The 21470-nt window shown below is 42.1% G+C and overlaps 1 protein-coding gene across 2 annotated transcripts in view; it reads left to right on the top strand.

Moving 5' to 3' along the window:
* syne1a (spectrin repeat containing, nuclear envelope 1a) overlaps positions 1-21470 on the top strand; it is a 142346-nt gene that overhangs the window by 110502 nt on the left and 10374 nt on the right. For both annotated transcript variants that reach the window (XM_085247598.1, XM_085247597.1), the window contains exons 97-132: positions 2337-2525; positions 2656-2829; positions 4592-4783; positions 5457-5588; positions 5754-5854; positions 6001-6151; positions 6347-6475; positions 6612-6785; positions 6953-7168; positions 7277-7378; positions 7501-7620; positions 7706-7906; positions 8008-8181; positions 8308-8439; positions 8533-8729; positions 8846-8978; positions 9398-9580; positions 9669-9818; positions 9906-10082; positions 10163-10318; positions 10410-10565; positions 10654-10824; positions 10903-11036; positions 11136-11340; positions 12079-12261; positions 12365-12511; positions 12614-12768; positions 13697-13844; positions 13966-14060; positions 14162-14396; positions 14655-14849; positions 16029-16154; positions 17334-17489; positions 17723-17881; positions 18095-18261; positions 20964-21126. In XM_085247598.1, coding sequence (XP_085103724.1) covers positions 2337-2525; positions 2656-2829; positions 4592-4783; positions 5457-5588; positions 5754-5854; positions 6001-6151; positions 6347-6475; positions 6612-6785; positions 6953-7168; positions 7277-7378; positions 7501-7620; positions 7706-7906; positions 8008-8181; positions 8308-8439; positions 8533-8729; positions 8846-8978; positions 9398-9580; positions 9669-9818; positions 9906-10082; positions 10163-10318; positions 10410-10565; positions 10654-10824; positions 10903-11036; positions 11136-11340; positions 12079-12261; positions 12365-12511; positions 12614-12768; positions 13697-13844; positions 13966-14060; positions 14162-14396; positions 14655-14849; positions 16029-16154; positions 17334-17489; positions 17723-17881; positions 18095-18261; positions 20964-21126 — 5778 coding nt within the window. The remainder of the gene's footprint in view (positions 1-2336; positions 2526-2655; positions 2830-4591; positions 4784-5456; positions 5589-5753; positions 5855-6000; positions 6152-6346; positions 6476-6611; positions 6786-6952; positions 7169-7276; positions 7379-7500; positions 7621-7705; positions 7907-8007; positions 8182-8307; positions 8440-8532; positions 8730-8845; positions 8979-9397; positions 9581-9668; positions 9819-9905; positions 10083-10162; positions 10319-10409; positions 10566-10653; positions 10825-10902; positions 11037-11135; positions 11341-12078; positions 12262-12364; positions 12512-12613; positions 12769-13696; positions 13845-13965; positions 14061-14161; positions 14397-14654; positions 14850-16028; positions 16155-17333; positions 17490-17722; positions 17882-18094; positions 18262-20963; positions 21127-21470) is intronic.

Raw genomic sequence — 21470 nt, 5'->3', positions numbered from 1 at the left:
TGGTATTAGGGGAAATGTGCTCATGTGTGTTCTAAAGGGATAAAGGAACCATAATGTAGTGCAGATAAAGAGTGTAAAAGTAGTAGTGTAATACATGAAGTGTAATCTGTAAGGCTCATGGGAGACATCCTCACAAAGATGGTATAGACCAGCGAGCTCTTGGGAAACAGAGTACGACTCGGGGGTTTAATATTGCACGGGGCAAGGCAATGGTTGGACAGACTGCATGGCACTGTTCTTCGTTGCTATGCCAACATCACGGCTTTAAGAGAAACAGTTTGCTTTTGCAACACTACTGTCAAGAGGTTTCTGCACACCCTCTTTCACTGCTGGCACACCATCTTCTATTCAGCCTCTTCTTCTCATTTCATTTCATTCATTTCATTTATTTATTCATTTTCAGGCACAACAAATACCTATATTGAACATAAAATACACAAAACAAAAAACAAAAATTGCCTGAAAAAGGAGTGGGACGAAGAAAACTTATTAAATCCCACCCCTATACTCACTCATCAACAAAAAAAACAATAAACTTCCCGCAGCTACGCCCATCATTGCATACAGACCCATCAACAGCTCCGGGCACATACAAGCATCTAAGCGGCAGCTCGCAACCAACAATTAGAGCCTTCATAACTGAATACAGAATATATAAATTATAAATTGCATTACCACAGGTAACAGGCAGTAATAACTACAAGTAACAAACACACATACATATACATACATATATATCTACACACACAAGTACATATATGTACATACATACGCACACTTTTTTTTTCTTTTTTTTTTTGAATCCATACCAGCAATGGTAAGAGAACAGACATTACAGAGCACACTAAAAGCATCATTGAGTATACTGTGACCAGACCAACTGTTTGTAGAGAAATTTAAATCTATGAATATTTTTGCATTGTTTCAATTGTAAACTCAGACTGTTCCAGATTTTCACACCACATACAGACACACAAAAGCCTTTACGGGTTGTTCGAGTTCTGGGTAATTTGAATTCTCCAAAGCCTCTCACATTATAAACCTTTTCTCGAATTTCAAATCTAGTTTGTAAATTTGCCGGTAAAAGTTTAGTAAAAGCTTTATAAAAAATTATGGATGTATTGTAATTAACCAGATCCTGGAATTTAAGTAACTTTGCCTGAAGAAAGAATTTGTGAGTATGATCTAGATAACCAGCCTTGTGAATAATACGCAGTGCTCGTTTCTGTACTGTGACTAATGGATTAGTTGTATTTTTATATGTGTTTCCCCACACTTCCACACAATATGTAAGATATGGAAGAACCAGAGTACAGTACAGAGTACGAAGTGCATCTTTATCAAGGAATTGTTTCACTTTGTTCAAAACTGCGAGGCTTCTGGAAATTTTGGTTTTTATGTGTCTGACGTGGGGTTTCCATGAAATTTTATTATCAATTACGACTCCCAAAAATTTGTTTTCACTCACATTATCAATTGGTACACCTTCAATGATAATTGGTAATTCTATATTATATTTTAAATTACCAAAAAACATTGCTTTAGTTTTATTTATATTTAATGATAATTTATTTATGTCCATCCATTTTTTTATTAATTGTAGCTCCCTGTTTACGGTCATTACAAGATCAGTATAATCATCGCTACTGAAAAATATGTTGGTGTCATCGGCGAACAGTATGAGTTTAAGTACTTGAGAAACATCAGAAATATCATTTATGTATACATTGAAAAGTTTTGGTCCCAACACTGACCCTTGGGGAACACCACATGTAATACCAAGTTTCTCTGAATGGTAATGCCCTATGCTAACATATTGTTCCCGACCCGTTAGGTAACTTTTTAACCAGTTACCAGCTTTCCCTCGAATACCATATCTTTCCAATTTATCCAGTAAAATTGAGTGATTGATTGTGTCGAAGGCCTTTTTGAGATCAACAAAAATACCAACTGCATATTTATTTTTATCCAGTGTATCAGTAATTTCTTCTACTGCCTCAATTATCGCCATTGAAGTGGTTCTTTGCGTTCTGAAACCATACTGACCAACATTTATTATTTGATGTTTTTCAAGGAATTTTTCTAATCTTGAATTAAAAAGTTTTTCTAGAACTTTTGAGAATTGAGGCAGTAGAGAAATAGGCCTATAATTGGTAAAACTGTGTTTGTCATTACTTTTATATAGTGGTATTACTTTCGCAATTTTCATTTTTTTTGGAAAACAACCGGACTGAAATGATAAATTACAGATATATGTTAATTAATTCCCATTGGCTCTTTTTTTCTTGTATATTCTCATTTTAATCCTCACACACGTCTTATTGCCGTTTATTCAGGCTTTGATGGATGAGATCCTGATGCTGCAGGATGAGATTGGTGAGCTACAGATGTGCTTCTCTGAGGAGCTGGCAGAGAGTGATGGGGATGCTGGGGAACAGCTGGCCCTGCAGTCTACTCTCACTGTACTGGGAGAAAGGATGGCCACCATTCGAATGAAGGCTTCGGGGAAACGGCAGCTGCTGGAGGTGATTTACCAAGACCTCATACTTTTTCTAGTTTATCATGTGCTTGTATATGTTATGTCTGCTCCTTATCTTTATAATTCTGGTGAGCTCACCTGAGAATTTAAGATATGCGTCGCATTGATCTCTACAGGAGAAACTAAGTGAACAACTGGAGGAGCAGCGACAGGAGCAGGCGCTGCAGCGATACCACAGCGAGGCCGAGGAGCTCGACAATTGGCTGCTCAGCACTCGCGCCACTCTCAGCTCTGCCCTTCAGCCCCAAAATGAAGACATGGACATGGAGGAGCAGCTCATCGACTGTCAGGTGAGAAGCCAAATCTGCTCTAAAGAAACAAAATTGGGGATGACAGCTTGTATGCTGCTGTGTTTTTATCAAAGGCTGAAGTATCTGGCTGCTTCACTGTCCTAGAAATGGTACTTTTTCTTGGACTCTCTGATCTTCATGCTTGCATTCACTTTCATTTCTATAGAAAAAAAAATGCATTGTTTTTGTGTTTTTGGAGTCTTTTTATGGAAAATTGATTCAATTGGGGAAGGTGCTAACAAACCATAACTGCACTTGAGCTTAATTAATTATATATATGTATATTTTTGCAATATTATCATATGTTTATAATTAACATTATATGAGCATTTGAATTTTACGGTACCACTGTGATTAAATAATTTAAAACTAAAATCTTAGTGTCCATTATTATTAAAGGTGTATATATATAAGTGATATATTCGTACTTAGAGTTTAAAAATAATTGTTTTTAACTTCTGTCTACATGTTGTCGTACTATATCAAATATCTCAAACATTTCATCCAATATTTCCTCCATCCTGTTGCCCTGGAGATCTTCTAGCTTTTCAATCTTTTAGTTTAAATTTATAATTCATGGTTCTTTCTTATTTGTCACCATTAGATACTCTGTCCTACTTGATTTGCCCCCTGGGAATTTTCTGCATGTCAGGCTCATGATTTAATTTTTGTGGGGAGGGGAGTTATTATGTTAAAAATACTGTCACATCTAACTCCCTGCTGTGTCAAACTCAATATTTTCTTGTGGGGATTTACGGCAGAGCCTAGATGCTAAAATATTCATGTTGCACATATTCTACATTCATATTACATGTGAGCTGTGAGATGTTTACATATTTGCCTTGTGATGCTCCATAATAGGCTTCTTAGAAGTTATAATACTCGCTCTGTCCCCCAGGCAGAGAGTCAGTGTTTTAAAGAGTGTGTCTGTAGCAGCTGGGAGACAGTAAGCTGATTAAACTGTAGTTCACATGTGCTTTGTGTGGTCTGCACATATAAAGGTCTGGACCATGCTGAGCTTCATGTCCAGATTAAATAATGATAAAAAATTGTGTCTTAAAATTTCAGTTTTCTGGTTAATCGTCTTTTAAATGTGGTATGATATGCAGAGACCTTAGGAAAGTATTTTGTTGAACTTACTTAACCCACTCTGTTTATTTAAATGCCTGCACACCACAATGTAAGCAGCTTAAAAACTACTCACATATAATATGTCTTCAGTCTGTTCTCAATCGAATGCTTTCCTAACTTTAAACTTTGAGCTTTAATTGCGTCATCATAGCAGTTTCTATTATGTTGTTTACTCGGTCTGTTCATCAAAAGAAAAAAACCTGCAAAACTTTGTAACTGGTGTTTGAGAATTTTAATTAAAATGCACTATGGAGGTTTTTGCAGAAGTGGAGATAAACCAGTTTCTTTGCCTGCCTCCTGAATGACAGAGTGATGCTACAAACTAAGGGATAAGAGGCGCACTGTATTGTTGTGGAAAATTCTCTGCACATGATCACCTCCCATCTCTACTGAGGGCCCTTCTTTCCCTGTGTGAAAGAAGAGAATACAAGCTTAGAGAATACAAACTACCGCCTCTCTTCACTTCATTACAATTGTTGGCCTTTTCAAGCTCTCTCTGGACTTTTAGTCTAAAAGGGAAGACTCTTTAAAACTGTTTCTATTAAGAAACTAATCTGGGAGCTGAGGAGAGCAGCTTAAACCTATGAGAAATGCTAATGCTTGATCAACTGTAATCCTGTTTTTTTAATAGAATATGCTGTATGAGATCGAACAGAAGGTGTCGTACCTATCAGAGCTATCCGTCCATAGCGAGAGCTTGTTGTTGGAGGGCCGGGCTGAAACCAAAGGCGAGGCGGAGCAGCTCACCCTGAAACTGCGCTCCCTCAAAGACAGCCTGCTAGAGCTGCAGCAGATGCTGCAGGACAAACAAGTTGACATACAGGTGAGATCAGCAGTCATATGTTATTTCTTTACTGTCTCAACATTCATGGCTGCATCAACCCTCCACACCCCAGTGTATTTTCACTTCCCAGCTTTCCTTCCTCCATGCTTCTTTGTCTTTTCTTTTGCTCTGCTGCATTATGTTGAATTGGCCTGCGACGTCAATGCTAGCATTGTGCAAAAAGTACTAAAGGCTAATTCATGCGCTTTCATAAAAGTCCACTGTTTTCCACTGTGAAACAGCAACAGCTGTGTGTCTCACAATGGCGCTTAGACAAAAGGATGCTGACTCATCAGATGTAAACACTAAATGTATTCGATCAGGTGCGTTTCTGAGGACACAACATGAAAGTTTCACTTTGCATTTTCGCTCCTGGTCTCCTTTAACATGCCCTTTTGGTTGTTCACATTAATCCTCAGATATTTAATCACTGTATAATAAATCAGAAGGCTAGTGAAGCTTTCTAGGTACATGCTTGCAGCAATCTCTGATGAATAAATATTAGTTCATCTTTACCATTCTCAAAATAATTTAATGATAAATATCATAGATATGTGTTAGGCTGTTGGGCATATTTATTTCTGCTTACTAAAAATTGGCTTAAAAATTGGCAGCTGTTAAATACTCTTATTCCAAAATTACATCTTATACCTAATGTCCATCTTTGTCCCAGGGTTCACTGCAAGAGCAGGAGGACAGTGAGCCAGATTCGTCTCTGTCCCAGAGTCCTAACGTTCAGGACTGGCTCTCTCAGGCCCGGTCGACACGCACGCAGCAGCAACACGACAACCTGCGTCGACAGAAGGTAAGAGGAAGCTCTTTTATACTCTAATATATATTTGAAAGACCTAAGCTGACTGTCTCATATGCAATTTGTAATTATTACTCCCCTTTTATTAGAATCCACTGCAAAAAGAAAGTGCATATTTCATATAGATAAAATCGAACACAAGTGTAATATATTTTGTAGGAGCTTCAGGAGCACGTCGCTGAACAGAGGAAGCTGCTCAAGTCTGTAGCCAGCGTTGGAGAGGAGTTACTCGGCCAACAAACCACACCCAATGGGGACAGGTATTTTATCAAAGATCTTGAAAAATAATTTCCGTCCTTAAAACATTTAAAAATTGTGAGTATTTTGTTTTTTCCAGTCGGGATTTTGACCACGACACAGCTTTTGCGTTGCCTTGCTCTCTAATGACGTCCTCTCCTTCCTGCAGTGAGGTGTCTGTGCCTGGTGGAGTGCTGCTGGAGAATGAGACCTTGTCTCCTCTGGAGCAGTTGAGACAGAGATGGGAAAACCTAAATAATGATCAGAACACAAAGCTGCAGCTCTCCTTGAACTCCCTGGAGCAAGACCAGCTTAGCCCGGTATACATGCCAGAAACTGTGCATTTTTATTTTATGCATTAAATGGTTTTAAAAATCTTTAAATAAATGTGCTTACTAGAAGCTAGAAGTTTGTGTTCATACTGTTTCTTCCACTGATGAAATTTCACACTTGTATTGTTATGCATGCTGCCAGTGTGACCTTGAGCTTTCTCATATTTCGTTCTTTGTGTGCAGGTCCTCCACCGGTCCCGTCTGTCCAGTCCCAGCGTGGTGTTCAGAGGTGAGGCTACCAGCCAGGACTCTTGCTCTCCTAGAGCTTCGTTTGAGGCCTGCAGCCAGACTTTAGAAAGAATCACAGAGGAGGTGAAGCAAACATTTTCTCATGTTAATCTCTCTTTTGTGTTTCTCAAAATAAAAAATGTTTTTAACCAGTAATACAAAACTATTTTTAGTCATGCCTTTCAAAATATCAAGTGCATAATCTTTTTGCCCCTCACAGGCAGCGGGCAGTGAGAGTAAGCTTGCAGCATCTTTAGGGGGGGCAACAATCCAGCAGGACCTGTATGCTGCAGTATCAGCTGCCTCGTCCTGGTTAGATGCTGCTGAGAATCAGCTGCTCGCTGGTCCTGTGCTGCTCTCTGAGGACACAGAGACACAGCTCACACATTTGGAGGTAGGAGAAGACAAACAGCAATAAAGATGTTAAATAGTCTGACATATAAATCGCAGCAGGAGGAAAAGTACTAGCTGTTCTCGAGCATTAACAAAAAGCTTTTGTCTTACTTGAGTTCAAGGTTTTAATATAAAATAATACTAACTGAGTTTGGCTCCCCTGTATAGGGTTTGAATAAACAGCTGAAGGAGATGACCAGAGAAGTGAAAAATTGCAGAGATCTGCTGGGTGGTGGATTGGACAGGCTGTGTGGAGGTGAAGAGCGAGCTCTGATGGAAGACACGCTAGAGGGCCTGCAGGAGAGGATGGGCCTGCTGGACTCTGCATTGGAACAGCACTGTGACGCCATGAGGGACAGGCTGCAGGAACATTCAGCTTTCCAGGTGTTAAAGCTGAATAGTTTTACTGGAAACTTGGGTTGTGAAGCATCTTGTTGATGTTACAACATCATTGTTCTTATTCCCCGACTTTGTTTGTGTTATTTTTGCCAGAATGAACTGCGGTTGCTGTTCACAGCCCTGACTGAAAGCAAACACCAGTTGCTACATAAGATGGCCGGAACTGCAGACAGACCTGCATCCAAACAGATAGAGGTATGTATGCGCACCAGCAGCAAATACACAAGAATTAGATGCATATTTAAGATGCAGATTTAATATGCTAAAGGGAGTTTTTACAAACAGATTTTATAGTAAATATGTTGCATTTTCTACAGACATTATCAGAAGTGGAAGACAGCCTGAAGGAATTTGAGCAGAAAGTTACTGAGCTGAAGACGAAAGCAGAGGGACTCCAATCAGACTCATCATCCAATCAGGAGCTACTCAAACTACAAGTAATACTTTCATTCTGTTACACTGTGATCATAATGCTCCAGCACTGTAACAGGGACTGTGTCACATATTAATTTGTCTTTTTAGGATGCATACGAGGAGTTGGTGCTCATGGTGGGCTCCAGACGGAGTAGTTTGAACCATGGTTTGTCTCTGAAGGCTCAGTATGAAGCTGCACTGCACGACCTTAATGACCTGGTGGACACCGCTCAGGACAAGATGGCTGCTGACCAAAAGATGACAGTGGCTTCAGTCATAGAGGTTCAGATGTTACTAGACAAACACAAAGTAAGGAGGGGGCTTTGATTTTGTAACTTTTTAATTGGTTTTAGTTATCTTTTCTACTGTACAATCGGATTTAAAATGTTGTTTTTTTCTTTTTAATACAGGAGTTTTTCCAGGGTCTGGAATGCCATATGATACTCACCCAGACATTTTTCAGTAAAGTGTCTGGTTTGGTGTCTCAGAGGGAAAGTCAAACCCTGGAAGAGACCATGGCTTTAGCCCACAGTGTGCTCAAACAGGCCCATAGAAGAGGAGTGGAGCTGGAGGGGATTCTGGAGGTAGGAATAATAATGAGCTATTGGTTAAAAGTAACTGCAGTCTTATTCAGTTTAATCCCAAAGAGCAGTGGTTTGTGGTTTAGAAAATGAAAATAAATAGCATACACTTTCCTTTCGCTCTCACAGTCATGGAGCAGACTCGTGGAGGACTATCAGGCTCTGTGCAGACAGCTGGAGGCGGTGGAGTGTAGCATCCCCACTGTGGGTCTGGTAGAGGAAACGGAAGAGAGGCTAACCGAAAGGATCAGCCTCTACCAGGTGAATGTCTTTGCACACTTTACAGAAAGCTGTAGTCAGATATGCTTTTTTAAATAAACTGATTATTTATCTGTTCCATCCTCTTTCTTAAAGCGACTTAAAGCCAGCCTGACTGAGCACCAGCCCCAACTCTATCAGGTACTAGAGGAGGGCAAGAAGCTTTTTCTGTCTGTTGGTTGCTCAGACTTGGAGAACCAGCTGACACAGCTGGGAGAGCACTGGCTCTCCTCCACCACTAAGGTCAACAAGGAGCTGCACCGCCTTGATTCGACACTCAAACACTGGACCAGGTAAGGGTCTGTGGTTACAGTCCTCGCTCTTGGTCTCTCAGCAACCCTGTTTGTGACACTTAGAGCCTGAATGATGTTGAAAGTATCCTCTAAGTCTGTGTGTTTGTAAATCTCAGGTACCAGAGTGAGTCAGCAGAGCTGAGCCACTGGCTGCAGTCGGCCCTGGACAGACTGGAGTTCTGGACGACCCAGTCGGTGACCGTTCCTCAGGAGCTGGAGACTGTCAGAGACCACCTCTGTGCCTTCCTGGTTAGTTGTGGTTTTATTAGGGCTGTCAACATTAACTCAGGTCCTCCATCCTGACAGCAGTCAAACTGTTTAATACTAACACCCTGTTTAAAAATACATGCATATACATTATTATTCCCACTGTAATTTATGTACATATAAAAAAAATCTGTGCATTTTACTGTAAATAGTGACCATTTTTACATACTATAGTGTTTGGGGGGGGGGGGGGGGGGGGGGGTTTGTACACTATTTGTCTTATTTTTATTTTTCTGATGTATCTCTATTTTACTTTTTCTTCCCATCCCTTGTGCTGCTGTAAAAAGAATAATTAATAATGCTTATGTCTACATCAGCAGCAAAAATGTGTCACACACCTATTAATGACGTAAAGTTAACAAATGTGTGAAATCCAACTCCTGTTTTTCTCTTTCTTGTAGGAGTTTTCCAAAGAGGTGGACGCTAAGTCGTCTTTGCGCTCGTCAGTGCTGAGCACAGGTAACCAGCTTCTGAGACTAAAAAGGGTGGACACGGCTGGCCTGAGGACAGCGCTGGGCCAAGTCGACACTCAGTGGGCTGAGCTGCTGACTCGTATCCCTGTAGTACAAGAGAAGCTCCACCAGGTTTGAGAAAAGCAGCTGTTACAAAGTCAATATTTATCATAACTTTTTGGACATCTCTAACTTCTTTTCTTCTTTCTCTTTTCCTCAGCTGCAGATGGAGAAGTTAGCATCACGGCATGCCATCACAGAGCTGATGAGCTGGATCTCGCTCATGGAGAACATCATAGAGGAAGATCAGGACAAGATCATGGCAGCTGTGGGCTCAGCGGTGGTACAGGACTACTTACAGAAGTATAAGGTACAAAGGTTTTCATGCCACCGGTCCTTGGATTGATATTTTTGCTCCCCATCATCTGTCTCATGATGCGTCTTCTTAATTTCACAGGGCTTTCGTATAGATCTGACGTGTAAGCAGCTGACTGTGGACTTTGTAAACCAGTCAGTGCTGCAGATCAGCAGTCAGGATGTGGAGGGAAAGCGCAGTGACAAAACGGACTTTGCTGAGAAGCTAGGAGCTATGAACAGAAGATGGCAGATACTGCAGGGGCTCATTGCGGAAAAGGTAGCCCTCAACGTGTACTTAAAAGCTGCTCTTCACCATTTTCGAGTCACTTAACCATTCCACAATGTTCTGTATTTTAGATTCAGCTTTTAGAAGGACTTGTGGAAGGTTGGTTGGAGCATGAAAATGGAGTTCAGGCACTGAAAACCTGGCTCACAGTACAGGAGGAGAAATTGAAGAAGAGACAGAGGATAGAGGATGTAGCATCGGTGCAGAGTGCACTCAAAGACTGTCAGGTAGGACCACACTCACGCAAAAATCTGTTTGTTTGGTTTTGTTTTTGTTCTTTAAATAATGAGCTTAAAATAAATAAAGTTGTTTTCACAGGAGTTGGAAGAATTAGTGAAGGAAAAAGAGAAGGATCTAGAGAAAGCGGAGGAACGAGGAAATGCTCTCATCCAGGATAAGAAAGGAGCAGCTTGCTGTGTTGTAAAGGAAACTCTTAAAGGACTAAACCAGTCCTGGGCTCATTTGGACCACATGGTGAGCTTCTCACATCTCTGATGTCACTTTTAGATGGTTTCTGAATTTTCCCACACTTACGTATTTCGTCTCCCACTTTTCCTATCAGATAAGTCAGATGAAAGTGAGCCTGCGGTCGGTGCTGGAGCAGTGGACGTTGTACCGGCGAGCTTCAGAGGAGATAAATGGCTACCTGATGGAGGGGCGTTATTCTGTGTCCAGGCTACGTCTCCTTAATGGGTCTCTGGAGGCCGTGCAGCAGCAGGTGGAGAGTCTAGAGGTGAGAAGTGCAGAAAATAAACCGCACGCTGTTATTTGTGGCTAGTTTTTATTCATTGTGGGTACCTGTGCCATTTAGAGCCTTCAGGAGGAGATGGATAAGCAGGAAAGTAGTTTGAGGAAGTTTGGCTCCATAACTCACCAGCTGCTAACGGAGTGCCACCCGTCGGTGGCGGAAACGCTCAACAAAGCTCTCCGGGACGTCAACATCAGGTAACAAACAACTCATCTCTGAGTGACTTCAGTCTTAAATATCAACTATACCCTCAGTTGATTTCAGAATATAACACTTTTTAAAATTTTCTCCCTCAGGTGGAATCTTCTGCTAGAGCAGATCTCAGAGCAGCTAAGGACCAGTAAGTCCTTGCTCGGACTGTGGCAGCGCTACAGGTCACTGTACAGCCAGTGCGTGACTGCAGTCCACAAACAGGAAGAACGTGCTGATCGACTTCTGAGGAGCGCCACTGACAGGGAGATAACTGAAGACGAAAGCAGTGCCTGGATTAAGGACTGCAATGTAAGCAGAGATGAGACACTGGAGCACGACATGTTAAACATTCTCGTCTGTAGTTATCGTCCAATGCCTGAGCTTAGCATTAGGTTAATACTGCATCCACATATTCTGTGGCTTAGAATATATCAGAGGATTCCTCCTGCTATCCCTCAATCTCCTTTCTGAGGAATTTGGGAATAAGCTCCTAAACTGCTTGTCAGCTCACTGTGACGGCTCACAAAGCTTCTATCAGCACTGCAGAATACCACCCTGTCCTTTTGTCCGCTTGAATGTAGATTCATGACACAACTAACAAAAGCCTTTTCAAAGGAGACTGCAAAGGGAAAGACAGGCCCCTGATTTACACTACAGGGGTCTCCCCCGGTGTCATGCTGGGTTTGTAGGACCGTACTGGGGCATGTCTAGAGACACACAGTCTTAATACTGTAAGCCGACTGTTTTTATTTTTTACTGCGGATCACTGATGCAAACCACTGCCAGACAAAGTTAAGAATTCAGAGCTGCTTACACTCTGTTTAAGAGTTTCTTCACTTTTATTGCTCACTCAAACTTGTTGTAGTCAGTGGCAAATGATACTTTAGTTTCCAAAAATTCCAATCCTTACAAATACCACAAATAAAAACCCAACACATTACCAGTTTTGGTTATAAATTCTTGTATGCCTGATGTGTGTGCGCAGGCATTCAGTGATTCCTAGCTTCTTTCTCTCTCTTCCTGAAAATTATTCCTGAATTATTGCAGGATTGCCTTTGTGACCAAGACGCGGTGCAGCAGTCCCTCCAGCAGCTGCAAGCACTGGGAGAACAACTGAGGAGCCAAGTCGACTCCTCCTCTGCGGCATCCCTTCAGTCCGACCATTTGTCGCTCACTCATCGCCTAGCAGCACTAGAGCACGCCCTGCACAGGCAACAGGATGTATTGCAGGTAGGGTTGTGGGAACTAGAAGAAAAAAGACACCTTAAAGAAAGGTATGCGATTGGTAATCCATTGAGTTTGTATTTACACGGTATCACCTGTCTGTCTCTAGTGTGGATCTGTGACGTGTGGGGTTTTCAGAGAGCAGCTAGACAAGCTGATCTGCATGGCTGAGGAGGCTGAGGAAGTGTTGAAGGATTCGGACCCAGTGGGTTCACCCGACCTTAATGTGGTCCAGACGCGTATAGAAAAACTCAAGGTATTAAGAATGGTCCACATTAGAAGATTTGTTTTTAATGTGTTATTTAACATTATATTTTTATGTGTCACGTGTCCTCTAACTTACATAATACTTTTCCAGGGTCACCTGTTGAAGCTGAGCAGTCTATCTCCAGACTTGGAACGTGTTAATGAGATGGTGTACAGAATACCAGTCAGTGACAGAGACATTAAACGGCTTCAAAGTCTCAACAGAGCCTGGGCCACTCACTCTGCTCACCTCACCGAGAGGTTCAGGTACCAAAAATCCCCCTTTGGTTGCCTCAGGAAGGGACTCCAATTTAAACCTCTGCCAAATCAAACTACCTGCTGTGGGGGATCCTTTTTTATACAGTACAACTTCAGTGGGAAACCCCTAACATGGCTGAGCTCATCAGTGTCTTACTGAAAGCATTTTGGCATTTGTCTTTTTAGGTTCATGCTTCTTTGATATGAACTCTGATACATACAAAATATTTGCCACTGGGCATAAAATACAAGGGGTCAGAACTTCATTCTTACAGCATGGCAGACGGATACAAGTGTGCTAGAGTGTTTTTTCTCATGTTATTGCATTCTGGGCATTCTGAGACATGTGACACGTGCATGCTGTTTAAAGTGATCTGTAAATGTAGAACCAACCTGATGAGTTTGCTCTCAAAAGTGACCAGAGCGAGCATTTAGACATGACGCCAACCAGTTCAAACAAAGTCATATTATCGAAAGGAGTGCATGTTTGAAGGGGACGTAACAAACATGGGCGAAGTCTTTTTATTCAGACTGTTGAACTTGAGATGTTTATACTGTCTGACTTCACAGTTAGTCATTTATTAAGTGTTTATTTAAGTCTTTAACTAGTCACTTAGTCATTATTAAATAAGTGGCTGACCTGGAAAACATCTGAAATCCATAATAATGTTGATTCATGGAACAAAAGGTCCCAAAAGTCATACACTTTTAATAAAGAAGCTGATAAAAAGGAAACGATGCTACACTGACACTGATAGAGATGTGTCCTTCACTTATGCTAGATTACAACCTGCCATATCATAAAAAATCAATAGAAAACTGTAAATGTTTGATGAATTTAATAGTAGAAACATGCAGAGTTGTGACTACACAGTGCTATAGTGATCTTCTTTGTGGTGATGTAAATGTCTCTAATGAGGGCTCTATTCGTCTCCAGTAAACTGCAGTCGGTGTTGCTCCAGCAGCAGAGTTTCCTTGAGAAGTGTGAGGCCTGGATGGATTTCCTGACTCAGACTGAGAAGAAGCTAGGTGCTGAGATCTCAGGCAACTACCAGAGTCTGCTGGAGCAACAGAGAGACCATGAGGTCAGTGGTTGTCTGTATATATCAGCTTATTTGTGTTACATTAAAGGATTGCTGCTATGCTGTTTAGTGTTTTCTTTGATTGCGTGCAGTGTTTTATTGATTCATATGTGTGCATGTGCAGTTGTTCCAGGCAGAAATGTTCAGCAGACAGCAGATTCTTTACTCCATCATAAGTGACGGGCATCGTTTGTTGGACCAAGGACAAGTTGATAAGAGGTAAAAGCACGCAGACAATTGCTAAATCTCTTTAGGAGTTTCAGGGAAATTAAGGCCAGAGGGACGCTAACACGCTTTTCTTTCTCTTGCCATGCTAACAGTTACGACTTCAGTGTAAAATTGGCTTTGCTGAGCAATCAGTGGCAAGGTGTGGTGAGGCGGGCACAACAGCGGCGAGGCATCATCGATAGTCTGGTTCGGCAGTGGCAGAACTACCGGGAGATGGCAGAGAAGCTGCTCCGATGGCTACAGGAAGTGACCCGTGATCCAGATGTGCATCAGCCAGGAGAACCAGTGGCTCTGCAGCAGGCCAGAAACCTGCTAGATCAGATACAGGTAAGCTTCAGCAAGACATTTACAGCCTCATTACTTAAATCTTCTCTTTTGCTTTTTATACTAACTTTGTACTGATATTTTAAAATTTTCTTTTGAAATCTGTAAAAAAAAAAAAAAAAAAAGACTGTAAAAACAAACTTTATAGCCTGAGCCTTTCACTCTTCAAACTGCAAAGCTTAATTGAGCACTAAATTAACCTAAAAACATCAAAATCCTGATCTGATAACAAAACTCTCTGCCTCATGTCTGCTTCTTCAGCTGAGGGAGCGAGTGCTTCAGCGGCAGCAAGGAGGCTACATCCTCACCGTAGAGGCCGGCAGGAGTCTGCTGCTGTCAGCGGACGCCAAGGCGGAGTCCACACTGCAGACTGAGCTGATGGAGATTCAGGAGAGGTGGAGGCATGCCCACCATCGCCTGGACCAGCAGAGGAGGCAGCTGCAGGGCTTACTGAAGGTCAGACGCCAGCTTCGAGAATAACTAATCTTCATAAAGTATACTTTTCTTTTCCTGCTCTCGTGATTGCTAGCACCATCTGGTTCATGTTTTCCTGAGTGTTATTGTTACAGTGATTTTACAGCAGTTAGTTTTTTACAACGTCAAGTCTTTCTTGTACGTAGGCTAAGCCATGTTTCCCACATACTGCAGTGTAGAAAGGTGCTGTGAAGGGTGCTGAAGGGCATTGGCCCGTCTGAGCCTTTATTGAGCATGCCCAGTTGTACATATAGGACAGTGGAGCCAGGTTGTCACATTAATTATGCAGCGTTGCACCTTAAGGCCTGAAAAGAAGCGAAGTGCAGAGATGGAGCACTCTTCTGTCCTTATATAAATAGCTGAGCCTCTCTGCTCACACACTCAGGCTCAAGCACCACAAAATGGCACCAAGATTTAAAAAAAAAAAAGTGCCAGCCCAGGGCAAACACAGACACACACATACAGGCACGCACACAGACTGCAGACACTGCAGTGAGCTGTAATGATTTGAACCCAGCGAGGTGGATTTTAGAAGCTGTGATAGTGCCCTGTTTAAAACGGGACTAAGTGACGCAGTTTAAAGACACATCCGGGGTTTTGGCTCTTTCATTGAAGGTCTTCGTCATACACTCTTTCCCCTGTGATCTGTGTCGTCTTCCCTGGTTTGCTCTTAATCAGCTGCTGTAGCATTTCTAGTCTTGTTTTGGCTCTTCTCTTACTGTGACTCTTGCTTCAGGTATGCTGCCTTTCTCCACTGCTTACCAAATACTGTAATGTTTTATCCTAAACTGGACTGCTGTTTAGTCTCTAAAAATAGCTGTAATCCACGTCCTCTGGAGCAGAACCTCCCTGTTTTTTGTTAGAGAGCTGTTTATGCTGTATCACTCTTTCTCGAGCTGCTACTTGAGAGCTTCAGAGCTAAGTTGGCCATTTGTAAGTGATGGGGTCTGACTTCAGCCTTGTGATGTGTGTCCTTGTTAGTCTGTAATTGTGTATTCTGCATTTTACTGCTTGCGATGCCATTGCTATGGCTGCAAGAAGAACACACAGCAACTTCCCTGCAAATGGGAAGGTCTGCAGTTGGTGTGTGTGTGTGTTATGTGTGTGTCGGGGGGGGGGGTGTTTTCTGCTCTAATTCTTACTGTGCGTGTGCTTGCATAGAACTGGGAGCGATGTGAGAAGGGCATAGATGTGTCTTTGGAGAAGCTGAGGGCCTTCAAGAGAAAGCTGTCTGTGCCTCTGCCTGACCACCATGAGGAGCTGCACTCAGAGCAAATCAGATGCAAGGTGAGGAGAATATGATACTTTCTCTCTTTCTCGCACACACATACACACTCTTTTAAATATTCTTCATTTTTCTGTTTTAGCTTAATGCTTTACTGAAAGTGTTGATATGTAGATCCTCTCCACTCTCCACCCTACTGGCTGTTTCTCATCAGTCACATCCCCCCTCTCTCTCTCTGTCTAAACATTCACACATCAACAAACTCGGGCATGTCCTCTCGTTACCTCTTTAATCTATCTGCGGGGATAAACGGACAAACAGACGGAGCAGGAACAAAAAAAAGAAAAAAGAAACAGAAAAAACGCCCTTTTCTATCAGTCTGCTGTCTGATTGCGTGACCTTGTGTGCGGTAGTCAGGGTAGCTTTATTTTCCTTTGACATGTCATTTACGAAACTTTTTTTTGTTTTGTTTTGTTGTTTTTTTTAAGTGACCCTTTATCAATTTAAATACTTTTTTAATTTGACCCAGGCCCTATCTTTCTTTTTTTTTCTTTTTTCTTTTACTTCATCTCCACCCAATAGTGTATGCAGTCATGTTTCATGCATCACACGTCCTCGGCTGCTCCTCGGGGGAGGAGGTGGAGGAGGAGGAGGACCGTGTGAGTAGCTGCACATAGAATCAGCTGAGGAGAAAGGGGGTGGGGAAAGAGAACGGGAGAGAGAGAGAGAGAGAGAGGGTGCGTGCGCATGAGACAGAGAGAGAGCATCCCTGTGTGTGTGTGCGTGCTTCCTTTTTGTGTGTGTGTGTGAGTTGCGTAATGGAGACATGCTCTGGGTCTGCAAATGATTACAGCACAGCAAAACCGTCACAATGACGGAGGAGGAGATGCAAGGTTGGATGCCTCTGTTACCTTATCTGCTATTAGCCTTGAATGTAGCTGTTTTTTGCATTGAATATAATGCGCTGCTGTTATTTTAGGGATTTACAGTAAACCAATGTCGAATCATAGCATTTGGCACCGCGCCTTCCTCTAACATTCATTGTCACTTTGCTGTTTTGCATTTTCTTAGTGTTTCGGGGGATGCAGGTGCTGCAGCTCAGCTTCAGCAGGCATGCTCTGTGGTGTTTCCTGCTTTAATCAACCCTCTCGACATGCTCTCTCCTGTCTTTGCATTTGAACGTGGGGACTGCTTGCCTTGCTTCTTTTTTCCTACTTAATTTCTCGTTGTCATGGATGCAGGAGCTGGAGAGCAGCGTGGAGGGCTGGACCGATGACCTTACTTCCTTATTCCTGCTGAGAGACTCTTTGGAGGGCGTGGTGAGTGCTGATGACATCACAGTTCTACAAGAACGCCTCCAGCTGCTACAGCGCCAGTGGGAGGAGGTCTGCCACCAGGTACATCCACGCAAACACACACATTGTTGTGTCTGCCATTTTTTTGTGTCTTTTTTTTTTAAGGACTTTGCTCCAGTCTGGTTTCTGTTTTTAAAATCCTATTAATTTCTATTTAATTCATCTTCCACCAGTTATATTCTTTCTCTTGATATGCTCACTTTTGATACTGCTTTTGTCACATATTCTCACTCTCACCCCTTCTCTTGTCCCTGTCTCCACCCGTGTCCCCTCAGCTTTCCCTGCGCAGGCAGCAGGTGAGCGAGAAGTTGAATGAGTGGGCTGTGTTCAATGAGAAGAATAAGGAACTGTGTGAGTGGCTCACACAGATGGAGAGCAAAGTCTCTCAGAATGGGGACATCAGTATCGATGAGATGATTGAAAAGCTGCGCAAGGTAATTTCAAAACAGTCTAATGCACTTGTAAAGAAACTACTAAAGAGTATGCTTTGATACAGAAGTATCGAGTACAGACAAATGAAAGAGTTGAGTCTGGCTTGTTTTGAAGTCTGAAAATGGCCAGTCTTGACTTACTAAAATACAGCTAAACTACAGCACTGAACCGCTGTAGTCCTCACTGTGTTAACCTCATGTATGTTTGCACACCAGGACTACCAGGAGGAGATCAGTGTCGCTCAGGAGAACAAGCAGCAGCTGCAGGTTATGGGTGAGCGTCTGGCCAGGGCCAGCCAAGACAGCAAGGCGACGGAAATCCAGCACAAACTCAACAAAGTCAGCGAGCGCTGGCAACACCTGCTGGATCTCATTGCAGCCAGGTGGGTGTACGAGACTTGAAAGGAAGGGTCCATGTCCAAATCACAAAGTTAAATAGTAAAGGTTTCCCAAGCTGTCTTAAAGTTTGAACAGTTTTCAGTGTCAGGACAATACCAGGACATTATGTTGAATTAAATGTTTTTTAATGCTGATAAGAAGCAGGCCGGATTTACTAAATGGGGCAAACTAGCATGTGAGTACAGTCCCTAAATAGCACCCATAGGTGTGGTTAGTTTTATTGGTGATTTATAGAAGTTGTGCTGTTGTCATTTCAATATCAATTGCAAAAAAAGACATGCTTTTTTTTTTAAAATATCAGTGCAATTAGTAAATTGCAAAAGTGTTACAAATGTTAGTAAATCAGTTTGCATGATTTATATGTTCTCCTTCCTATATTTTGCCCCTAAAGAAAGGAAGTCCTAAAAATACATGCAACAGAATCAGTTCCCATTGCTTTCACTCAAGCTTGTCATGTGTTTTTTGTGTAAATACCAAAAGTACAGTTTTTATGCCAAAACCCAGTTTAATGCTGTGGTAAATCTGGCCCCTAGTGGGAACAAGGAGGTACTAGTTGAACTGGAGCCTGTGGGGAATTAATTTTCCCACAGTGCTGCTGAGGAATTTCCTTACCAGCATCAGTGGGGCATTCATTTAGTGAAGCTGAGAGAGAGGTCACATTCCTCATCACTCCTCCACTATGTTTCAGTGCTGATATGAAAGGTACTAAAAAATGCACGCTGAAACTAGAACTGTAAGCAACGTAGGATTAGTGAATTGAAAGTGACCTGGCCCAAACTTTGCCTCTAGCTGCCCCGGTCTGCTGTCTTCCGGCAGTTCCCCTCTGGGACTGTACTGGGGGAGGGAGGAAAAGGAGAACTCTTTCTAACCTCACACAGACAGCTGCAGACTCTTTGTTTCTTATATCCTTCCTTTGCTAAAACAAAACACGAAGAGTGACCTTGTTCCTCTCACAGACTGAGCAGAATGTGTTGTAAGTTAACATTTTCATAGTCTTTGGATTTTGTCTTTTCAGTGGAAGCCATGTTTTATTACTATTGTCCTATTGTCCATCGAGTTGCGTGTACAAGCGCAAAGTTTACAGTCCTTACTGCTGTTCACACTCCCTCTGTGTGTCTGATATTCCAGCACAGTCCAGCTCTGCAGCACATGCCTCTGACTATAAGTCTCTTTTTAGAAACAGCAGCACTTGTCACTCCACTCGCACTTGAGCACACACACACATATCTGTTGGAGCTTCTCTTTTTTTAACCTTGGAGAGCAACAGTTGATAAGTCACAGTTGTGCCACCCTGCCACTACCTGCTGGCCCTCCCACTCTGTACACACAGAGTTGAGAGAAAGTCCCATGTGCTGCTCAGAGACGAAACAGAGCGTTTGGACTGACACTTCCTAAGGTTAAGATTGTCTTTAGGAATCCCGCACCCCCATGGTTTTGGATTTGGGTACGGATAATATGGAAGGATGCACGAGCGAGGAGGATTTGCTGGATTGCGACTGCGATGTCAGCAGGCAGGATGACCTTAAGAATTTATATTGCAATTTATATTTTATATTTATATTTTTTTTCAAAAATGTTGTTTTCTCTTGTAAATCATATGCATTATGTTGCATTTTTAACATACTCCTGCTACCGTTTGTAGAAGTGCATATAAATAATATTTTAATTAGGTCATTAGTGCCTAATATAGAGGTTTTTGTTGCCCCAAGTATTTTAGCTTCATGAGTGCACATCTGGTTTAATTTGTGCTAATAATATTTTTTAAGTCTTAGCTACTTGGTATTTTTCAGGAGGAGGCTAAAAACAAAAAGACAGTTGTGTGTTGGTGTTCATGTGAGAGCAGCATCATTTGTTGGCTCACATCTTATCTGGGCCGAATGGAAGCAGTGAAGCTGTGCAAACACATACAAAAAGCAAGTTAAACAAATGTTTACCTATTTGAATTATTTGCAGTCTGTCATTGATGAGGGTTACTTGTAAAGCTCTTCACTTTATTTCCCTGTGATGTAAAAAGTCAAGCTGTTTTATCCTATAGTATTTCAAGTGTGACGGTAGGTTTAGGAAGTGGAGATGTGGTGTGCAACTGATATCATGCAGCACCCCATGCAAAGCAAAATCCAGCTGCAGGTTGCATACCCCAGTGCAGCCAGTCGTGTAATGATGGACTTTATATGAGGTGGAGGAGACTTGCTAAATGCATCTATTTTTAGAACATTATGGGCCTCGGTATGTTTATGCAACAAAGAGCGGCCGCTCGTTCTTACTGCGTCCGTGTGGTGACATACAGACAGGGTTGCATTGCTTTGCAGGGCGAGGTGCTGAATGTTGCACTTGCTGAACAAAACTTGTAGTTGGATGCCACCTAATAAACAGCACTAGATTGCAGGGGTCAGTGTTTGAAAATGTCTGGAACTTACAGATCCAAAATGGTCCCCAGCTGTCATATGGGCTTTGAATCTGCTCACATGTGAAATAACACTCGATTTAGTCTATTATGCTAAGGTTGGTTAGTTCCTTCTTTAAAGCCTGCTTGTGTAATTTACCACCATATTCCTTTATATTCAGTTTTTTTAAATTATTTATATTATATGCTGTCACCCACCTGAGCAAACCGTTAGATTTCCCTTATTTACAGTTTACAGTCGTACCAGTACTGACACTGACTTCTTCTCTGACTTTGTTCCAGGGTGAAGAAGCTGAGGGAAACCCTGGTGGCGGTACAGCAGTTGGATAAAAACATGAGCAGCCTTCGGTCATGGCTCGCTCACATTGAGACCGAGCTGTCCAAGCCCATCGTCTACACCACCTGTGATGACCAGGAGATTCAGAGGAAGCTCAACCAACAGCAGGTGGGAACCAGACACACACGCGTAAATTTTACTAGGCTAATTTACTGATGTGTTCACGGGCCTTTTAGGTAATAAAAAAAACAGAATAAAGAAAACAAGTGCTCATCCTTTGTTTGAATTTACAGAACTTGGCCAGCATGTGGTAGGCATTGGTCATCCAAACCTACAGTGCAATGCTCAGATGTATAAGCACCTTTGCAAACACATAGAAGCAGATATGTATAATGTGTGTCTTTTTCTGCAAAGACTTAATTATAGCAGGACCGTATGACTCAAAGCAAGTTGGTGGAAAATGACACAGAAGCACATGAGGAAATCAAAGCATGACTCTAGCTGTTTGTTTA

Source organism: Mchenga conophoros, linkage group LG15 (genome assembly GCF_057382185.1).
Source record: "Mchenga conophoros isolate Kocher_MC1m ecotype Shallow Benthic linkage group LG15, M_conophoros_male_GT1.1, whole genome shotgun sequence".
Taxonomy (NCBI): Eukaryota; Metazoa; Chordata; class Actinopteri; order Cichliformes; family Cichlidae; genus Mchenga; species Mchenga conophoros.
Note: the sequence above shows the minus strand (reverse complement) of the source record. Positions and strands in the feature narration are given on the sequence as shown.